Source organism: Miscanthus floridulus, chromosome 8 (genome assembly GCF_019320115.1).
Source record: "Miscanthus floridulus cultivar M001 chromosome 8, ASM1932011v1, whole genome shotgun sequence".
Taxonomy (NCBI): domain Eukaryota; kingdom Viridiplantae; phylum Streptophyta; class Magnoliopsida; order Poales; family Poaceae; genus Miscanthus; species Miscanthus floridulus.
In genome coordinates this window covers 109,120,789-109,130,281 of record NC_089587.1, presented here as the reverse complement: position 1 = coordinate 109,130,281, position 9,493 = coordinate 109,120,789, and the positions used below count along the sequence as shown (strand labels likewise).

The 9,493-nt window shown below is 51.2% G+C and overlaps 1 protein-coding gene and 1 pseudogene across 1 annotated transcript; both read left to right on the top strand.

The window, feature by feature from the left end:
* The first annotated feature begins 2,129 nt into the window (after nt 1-2,129).
* LOC136473237 (E3 ubiquitin-protein ligase RSL1-like) lies at nt 2,130-4,093 on the top strand. Its single transcript, XM_066470917.1, has 3 exons — nt 2,130-2,360; nt 2,439-3,043; nt 4,012-4,093. Exons 1-3 carry the CDS (start codon nt 2,130-2,132, stop codon nt 4,082-4,084), a joined length of 909 nt encoding a protein of 302 aa, XP_066327014.1. The 3' UTR covers nt 4,085-4,093.
* A 4,221-nt stretch (nt 4,094-8,314) lies between these two features.
* On the top strand, nt 8,315-9,133 carry LOC136469713 (E3 ubiquitin-protein ligase RSL1-like; annotated as a pseudogene).
* The last annotated feature ends 360 nt before the right edge of the window (nt 9,134-9,493 follow it).

Here is a 9,493-nt window from a genome sequence, read left to right as displayed (position 1 = left end):
ATTGGGGTCAATCACTAGTCCAAATAGTGCTTCTCTTTTCTTAAGAGAGATAAAGATCCTTTGTCAAACTACTCGAGAGATACATTGTCGATACAGAAGATAAGTTGACTTGGTTTGACCATACGTTGACTTGCTTGTAAGATTGCATAACAAACTCATGAGTTGAAGCAATGCTTTGTCCAAAACTTTCTCATGTTTGAAGTGTTTTCAGTCGAGGTGCTTGAGAAATGAGGTTGAGGTGTCATTCGGGAGGTGTCGGTTTAAGGTCACAAATTGGAACGACGTCGGGTAGTTACATAGCTCATCAACTAGATCAAACACTTGGGTTCACATTCTCATGAACAAGTCATATTGTACCACTTGAAACAATCAATCAAGCAAACAAAAGTGTTAGAATATGAACTTAAACCTTTGATTTGCAATGAATGTTCTTAAGTTTCTCATATCATGTCTATATTAAGGTATTAATGCTCAATGTACAATAAATTTTACCTTTACTTTTGGTCGGAGGATGGTTTAGTCATATATGGGATGCTCTCACATGTTGAAGAAGTCAAGAATATTCAACTCATTTCTTAGCTTGCAAAACTTTGCTTCATCCAATGGCTTTGTAAATATGTCCGCTAATTGATCATCAATGTCCACACTCTCAATCTGTATATCCCCTTTTGCTTAGTGATCTCTTATGAAATGGTGGCGAATATCGATGTTCTTAGTTCTTGAGTGTTGAACCTAGTCGGTGGCAATCTTAACGACACTCTAGCTATGGCACTTGATCAAATTTGATTCCAAAGTCCAATAAAGTAGCCTCCATCCAAAGTAGTTGTGCACAACAACTTCTCCCAGAGATGTATTCCACCTTGTCCGTTGATAATGCAACCGAATTTTGCTTCTTAGAGGACCATGATACAAGTGACCTTCCAAGCACTTTACATATGTCCGATGTGCTCTTCCTGTCAACCTTGCACATGTCATAATCCTAATTTGAATATCCAATTAGCTTAAATTGTGCACCCCTTGGATACCATAATCTAAAATTCGGTGTATGCTTTAAGTACCTCAATGTTCTTTTCACTGTGGTCAAATGACAGTAGCCCCGTTCGGCTTACCCCATATTCGGCTTGTTTTTTCAGTCGGAAGAGTGTTTTTCTCTCACAACAATTCAGTCAGAACAGTGTTTTTTAGTGAGTTTCAGTCAAGATTCAGCAAGCCGAACAGGGCCATTATTTTGGAGACGCTTGAAATCTTGCACACATGCATACACTAAATATGATATCCGGTCTTGATGCGGTCAAATAGAGTAAGCTTTCGATCATTGACCTATACAACTTTTTATTAACCGGTACTCCTCCATCCAAATCCAAGTGCCTATTTGTGGCCACATGTGTCTTAATTACCTTTGCATCTTCAATGTTGAATTTTCTAAGCATGTCCTTCAGGTACTTCTTTTGACTAACAAATATGCCATGCTTGAGTTGCTTGATTTGCACTCTAAGAAAATAGCTCAGATTTTCGATCATGGATATCTCAAACTCTTTTGCCATCATTTTTTCAAACTATTTATAAAATTCTTGATTTGTTGACCCAAATATGATATCATCAACATAGATTTGGCAAAACAAACAAGTGACTCCCAATTATTTTGATGAAGAGGATAGTGTCAACCTTCCCTACGTTGAAACCCTTTGAGAGAAGAAAATCTCTCAACCTCTCGTACCGTACTTATGAAATTACAATGATAGAACTTATGCGTAAAAGAGAGCCTGTAAAATTGAATCTCAAATAAAAAGAGAGAGCCTGTAAAATTGAATCTCAAATAAAAAGAGAGAGCCTGTAAAATTGGAGATTTATTTCCAATTTTTGTTGGAGCTAGATTTTAACTATAACCGTTTATCTGGTTTTACCAAGGGTTCAGATAAGCTGCTGGAAAAATCGGGAATGCGAGCCTCAAAACCAGCATCAGCTTTCCAGATTCCCACTCTGGATACTGAAACGACGTTCTGGTTTGCGAACTATAAGCCCCGCAGGCCGCAGTACCGCAGTATGTGCGCCTATTAAATCGGCCATTGCTCACTCCAGCGAACGGACGGATCGAAACCCCTCGCTTTCTCGCCTGCTTCTCAAACGAAATGGCAGCCGGATCTTCCAGTTCCAGCGCCTCCCTCGTCGCCATCGTCGACGACTTCTACTTCTCCGTCCTCGCTCACGGGCGAAACGACGGCGGCGCCGCCGGGGACGACGAGCTCTTCCCGATATCTGACGAGAAGTACGCCACGGAGCTCCAGCTACAGGAGGTGATCATGTCCTCCGCCATCGCGGCCACGGCGCGCTCCCGGGTCGCTCCACCTCGCAGCAGCACAGTTGCCACTGGCAACAACAACGCCGCCGCCGCAGCAGCAGCAGCAGCAGCGTCGGGTCGCGGTCACGGCAAAGGTAAGTGGGCCTTCGCCTCGTCGTCCCGGCCGTCCGTCGCCGTCGCCGCGACGCTCGTGTTCTGCAAGATCTGTATGGACGTGGTGCCGCCCTCGGACGCGCACCACGCCAGCCGCGGCTGCGCGCACGCCTTCTGCGGCGGCTGCCTCGCGGGCTACGTGGGCGCCAAGATCCAGGACAGGATCGCCGACGTCAGGTGCCCCGAGGAGCGGTGTGGCGGCGTGCTGGACCCGGAGCTCTGCCAGGACATCCTGCCCCGCGAGGTCTTCGAGCGGTGGGGCGCCGCGCTGTGCGAGTCCATGCTGCTGGGGGCCAAGAGGACCTACTGCCCCTTCAAGGATTGCTCGGCGATGATGCTGGTGGACGACGACGGCAGCGACGTCGCCGAGTCGGAGTGCCCGAGCTGCCGGCGGCTCTTCTGTGCGCGGTGCAACGTGGCGCCGTGGCACGCCGGCGTTACCTGCACCGAGTACAGGAAGCTCCGGAAGGGGGACAGGGGCGTCGAGGACATGATGCTCCTTGAGATGGCTAAGGGGAAGAAGTGGAAGCGGTGCCCCAACTGCGAGTTCTTCGTGGAGAAGCGTGATGGCTGCCTGCACATTACTTGCAGGTACTCCGTACTCCCTCAGTCCCTCGTCACAAAACAAATGATTTATAAACATTTTGTTCTAAAATACGTACCTTCTCACTCCCCGATTCTTTTTCTTTTCTTTTCTTAATTTATCTTTTTGCTTTCGAAGACATCGATCTCTATCCCTCTTCTTTGAGAGATATTTTTGTCATTTGACTTTAGCATTGTTTCTATGAGAGATTTCTACAAAAGATTCTAAAACGTTGTCTATTGAAGTGCTTGAACCGTGACTTAAGATTTTTGGCGGATTTTAACTCTAGCCTACCCCAATTTATTTGGGATCGAAAGCCTACGTTGTTAGTATTCTAAAACGTCGTCTAATATGGGGCAAAGAAATAAATGCTGTCTAATACGAGGTTCTACAAAATAAATGCTGTTCCTTTTCCGCTGAATTCTGAATTGCACTTTAGCTATAGTATTGCTTTTTCCTTTTTGTTCAATTATTACGAAGTGCACTACAGACTGCAGTGCAAGAAATGTTAAAGGTCTTTTTGAAAGAAGAAAACAAATATGAGAATTGTTGAATTAATTAAGGTCTTCTTTTGCAGGATTTTTATGGTAGCCTCTCCATCAATTTTAATCAAAAGTTCTAACTTGAAAACAACTTTAGAAACCAAAATCAAGACAAAAATGAATAAGCTGAAGTCATTATTGGCAAGAAGCTGAAACCATAAAAATGCAGTTTCTCCCCATTTACAACTTTTAGATCAGAAGCCCAAATCGTACTATAGAGGCCCTAAAACTGGGTGGTCTCGTCAATACAAAAAATATACACTTAAATTCGAATAGTTTAAGACTCAACCTCCGTCAGTGGTTGGATTGAGCTATATATATATATGATCGTTTTCTGTCGAAATCTTTTTGGAGCATTGTAATTCTCTCGAATCATTTCCTTCTCTTGGAAATATTCTTTTGACCGAAAATTTGATGGTATTGCGATTTTGCAGGTGTGGTTTTGAGTTTTGCTATGGATGTGGCAAGAGGTGGGGGATTAATCATTCTCGTTGCACAACAACGTGAGATTCGATGGACGCCATCTCGGACCTAAGTATAAGGCTAGTGTTAACAGAGGTTTCATGTTCAGTTTTCAAGACATGTGTGTTGAAAATAATGCTCATTAGCCCTACAAAACTTATTTTAATTTTTATGAAACTTTTGATCATCTCTTTATTAATATTATGTCATATCAACGTATTTGTTAAATTGGTAGCTTTACTTAATGCCTATAGAACTCGCAAAATTGCCACCGAGACTAGCTTAAAACAAAAAAAAAGTGTTTTTCAATTTAATAATCTGATGTCATATCCCAACTAGTGCTATTTAATACCTATCTGCTAGAACTTAGTCTACAGCAGGGAGCGACGACCCTTCTCCTTAGGGCGTCCCCAACAGTTAGCTATTTGGCTAGCTATTGTGACGTGAACAAGGAAAAAGTAGAAGAGGGAGTAGCCACTAGCGACGAACAAATAGTTGATCTATTTCACGTAGTGCAATAATCTGATAGAGGAACATGTGGGTCTAATAATATATAGAAGAATAAGAATATATGAAATAATCTTTGTTTTTGTCTTCCACCTTTACATAAGCTAGCTACGTAGCTAGTACCATTGCGGGCGCCCTTATCAATTTCCTCGGCCCCTTCAGCTCCGGCCATCAATCGGCAACCGATTTGAGGGTACTAGCTAGTAATAGCCTACTTAAGGTTTTCTCATGGAAGTGTTTTTTGGCATGGGTACTACATTCCTCATCATTCCCACTATTGAACTCGATTCCTCTAGTGGATCATGACTAAGGCATGTTTTAGTCTGCTTGTATGTGCTTGGGCTAGTGTCAGGACTAAATTATGTTTTTGTCCGCTTTTATGTGCTTGGGCTGGTGTCTTGCTTTTACCCTGTTGGATTTTGGATGTTGGGGTTATTGTTGGGTACGTTATCGACATCAAGATCCTTCACCTTCGTGGTGTTCTTTTACATTCCAATCCTAGCCTCCTACAGTAGGGGGTTGGATGTGTGTGCACTCCCCAATTTTGGGTTGTTTGGGCTATTTCCTCTATCAACGCATGTGTTGGCGTCGGATTTGTCCTCCGGTTTTAGTAGGGCCATGATTGATGTATATACAACGGATTTGATGTGTCTCCACCGAAGGTGCTGCCTCATGTGATGTTTAAACGACATTGCTAGCGCCCGTTTCCGGACACCCGTGCCTGCACCTCGACCGACCTCATGTGTTGTCTGCACCCACCCGAACCCACACGTTGTTTGCACCCCCCACCCGACCCCACGCGGCATCTACGCCATGCCCGACCCCTCGCGCCCCTCCAGCAGCTACAGCAGGCGGGTCACATTGCAACATGTGCGCCCCTCTAGCAGCTGGAGCTGTCGGACGAGGAGACCACCACCACCACCGATAGCAACAGCAAGGCGAACGTGACCCCGTACGCGACGGCGCTGGAGCTATTGGACGTGCCGACGCTGGCCCCGTCCCACCGGCCCGAGCGCATGCATGAGCTCTTCACCATGCACTGGCCGTCGTCGTGGGCGTCCAAGGACAACAACCCGGTCCGGCAACCGGCATCACGCACGGGCGCCGCCATCCTCCTCCTAGGCATCCTCGAGCGCTCGAGTCCGGCTCTGGCGCGGCGTCTGTCGAGCCCCCATGCGCTCGAGCCCCTGCTCCGGGTTCGTATGTGACGTCCTTGCCTCCGCTCATGGTGAACACCATCACGCGCTCCTAGCCGCAGCACGAGGAGAGTCCGTCCATGAAGCTGAGCACACGCGTAGTCCTCGCCGCCGCGCTTGGGAGGTGGACTTCGAAATCCGTCGCGACGGCCACGCCGCCCAGTCCGTGGCATTCCTCCGGTCGCAGGGCTTCGACTTCGACGCAGTGCGCGAGTGGCGTCGACTCGGCAGTGTTCGAGGCGAAGCTCGCCGATGCCGAGGACGTTGAGCTGATGTGATTGGCGAGCGGCGCTGCGCGGGGCCGAGGACGTCGAGCTGACGCGCCTACGACATTGTTAGGACGCTCGGCGACGGAGACGAGGCAGGGGTTCATCGCACGCGGACCTGTGTTGCATCGGCATGAGAAGCATCACTGCCAACCTCGGTGTGGCAAGCCCCGCCGTGGATCCGTCGTGGCTTGCCGGCCCCAAGAGCCGCCAACCTCGGCGTGGTGAGCCCCGCCCTAGACTTACCTTGGCTTGCCGTGCGCCACTGTTGCTACTCGTGTCCCCTGCTTGCCGGCGTGCGTGCCATCGGGTAGCATGTCATCCAAGGCGCACCTCTGCGAGTCGAGCATCGTCAGCGGTACGCCGCCTGCGTGCTGTCGTCGGTGGCCAAGAGCATCGACTTCACGCTGCAGCTGGGGCCGGGCCACACCGCGCGGGACGCCTTCCTAGGGGCGCGCCTCGCGTGGACCAACGCTGGGGATGGCTGCCTCATGCTGCGCGTGCGCCGCCACAAACGCATACGCGTGCTGCGACCCTACCTGTAGCACCTCGAGTCCGTCGCCAACGAGATGGAGGCGCGCCGCCGCGAGCTGCGGCTCTACGCCAACGCCACTGGCGATTGCGCGCCGCGAAGGACGTCCGCGCCCTTCACCCACCCGGCCACGCTCGACACAGTGGCCATGGACCTGGACCTCAAGGCCCACTGTTCCGCATCTTCTGGGCGCAGTTCCTGCTGAACGCGTCGTTGGCGCTGCTCCGCCTCACTGTCATGTACGTGGGGCCGACGCTGATCCAGAGCTTCGTGGACTTCACGTCGGCGAGCGTCGGGCAGTGGCCGCTCGGGGAGGGAGCGCGGTTGGTGGCGACGCTGCGGCCGGCCAAGTGCGTGGAGGCGCTGTGCAGCCACCAGTACAACTTCCACTGCCAGAAGCTGGGGATGCAGATCCGGGGGGCGTTCATCGTGGCGCTCTACCGCAAGGGGCTCGCGGACCAGTCAGCGCGGAGGAGTTGGCGATGAGGCGCGCCCTGGCGCAGCGACTGCCCGTCGAGGAGCACCAAGTTGCCGTCGCGGGCGACGGCCATCGCGGCCACGGACCGCCCTGTGGTGCCCGCGGACCACACGACGGCGCCTGCTCGCGCGCCCACAGGATGTTTGACGAAATGAAGCGTCAATAATTGCTTTAGAAGGACAAGTCAGCAGGTCACGTCAGCACGAGGAGCCAATATGGACAGCAATGGACCTAAGTGATACACTATACTAAGTTTATGGACCAAAAAGCCACTTTGAAAGTTGATGGACCTAACTAAAACCTCCACACGAGTTAATGGATCTCTGGTGCATTTAACTCAAAAAAAAGAACACCGTCAACTAAAGTTTTCAATAATTGAGTTAAAAAAAGTCAAAATTTTGGTCATTCAATACTTTTTTTTGTTGCATCATTTTTTTCGCGGGAGAACGCAGCGTCGCGCCAAACCCTTGGCAGCCGCCGCTCCCTGCCCGCAGCCGCCACCTCGTAGCTGGCCGCCGCGGACATTCAAGGGAAACCGGAACAACGAAGCTGGCCGCGAAGGCCTCCATCGCCGCCTCGTCGAGCGCCACCGACACCTGTACGCCGCCGTCCTTGGCACCAAGCAGCATCACCATCTGCCTCACGAACAGGGACACCAGCTCGACGCGGGTCAGCCCGCCCCACCCAATGTCTGTCTCGTACGCCATGAACCGGTGCGACGATCCCACGGCCACTAACCTCTCCTGCTGGACGGCACGATAGGCCGCTATCCAGCTCTCGGCGTCCGACAGCCGGTCACCCCCCGAGCTCCTCCAGGTGCGCGCGGATCGCGTCCTGGATGGCCGCGGCGGCACGCGCGACGCCGCAGGTCGCCCACGCTGGTCCGCACGAAGCACGGCTTGGCGCAAGTCCCGAAGAAGGCGTCCCCGAGCGGCGGGGCAGGTGGTTGCGAAGGAGATGCCAGAGAGGGGAAACTCCGGATACGCGCTCCCAGGCTGCGCGCAAGTGACGGTGTTTTTGCAATCGCCAAAAGATGAGAAAGGGACATGGGGTAATTTTGGAGATGAGTTTTTTCTCATTTTTCTTAAAAAAAATATAGACAGGGAAGAGACATGGGGTACTCTTAGAGATCCTCGAGACCAAGAGACTCACATCTCAGATTCTCAGTGATCTCACCCTATAAACTCGTCATTTCCCAGGAAGAAGACGGAGAGTCATCACCGTCGGCTCGCCAAGACCGCTTCGGTCTTCGGACTTCGGAGCCTAGAGCGGTAGAGCCTACGACGGGCTATGACAATGGCGGGAGCCGAGCACCCATGCAGCATCTGCATGGAGCCCATGGCATCCTCCGAGGTCCACCGCGGCGACGGCGCCTGCGCGCACGCGTTCTGCCGAGCGTGCCTGTCCGGCCACGTCCGCGCCAAGACCACCGGCGGCGCCGTGGTGCGGTGCCCCGACCCGTCGTGCGCCGGGGCGCTCGACCCAGAGCTCTGCCGCGTGGCTCTCCCTTCCGACGTGTTCGAGCGGTGGTGCGCCAAGCTCTGCGAGTCCATGTTCCTCGGCGCGCGGCGCACCTACTGCCCGTTCCCGGACTGCTCCGAGATGATGGTGGCGGACGAGGACGGCGGCGGCGGCGGCGCCGAGGGGAGCGTGACCCAGTCCGAGTGCCAGGTGTGCAGACGGCTGTTCTGCGCGCGGTACGGCGTGGCGCCGTGGCACGCCGGCGTGACCTGCGACGAGTACCAGCGGCTCGCCAGGGCCAGGGAGGACACGAAGCTGTACGAGATGGCCGAGGCGATGAAGTGGAAGCGGTGCCCCAAGTGCCAGTTCTTCGTGGAGAAAGTAATGTAATTCTCACATGACATTGAAGTTTTCTCCAATATCACCCACATGATATGGACATTTGGGTATATGAAACTTTGCAGTGCCCTCAAATTCTCTCGTACAGTATATTTGACGGTTTAATTTCTCCTCTATAGTTTTTTTTTTATCTCAGGTTTCTCCTCCATAGTTTGGTGTTAATGGTTATGAGATCTTGTAGGTGTGGCTTCGAAATTTTGCTACGGATGTGGGACATCGTGGAGGTCAACTCATTCTAATAATTGCCGAGGATGAGACGGTGTTAAGGAAGCTACATGTTTGATGATGCATGCATCATGCTAGAAATATTTGTTGCAGTAATAGCAATCATCTGTTCGTCTTTTGTTTCATCGTCGTTTAAGTGGCAGGATCTCATAACGATTTAAACAGTCTGTGTGAATCCAGATGGTAGTTCAGTGAACATCGTTTCTGCAGTTTGGGAGATGAAAGATGACTGGGTCTTGTGTCACTGTGTCGGTGTTTCGTACAAGCACCGGCAAGTAAATTTATAGTAATGCGCGTTAGGCTCGGATGGTGCGCTAAAGGACACAGGATTATACTGGTTCGGGCTGAACGTCCCTACGTCCAGTTTGTTGCTGCTTGTGTTATTAGCAC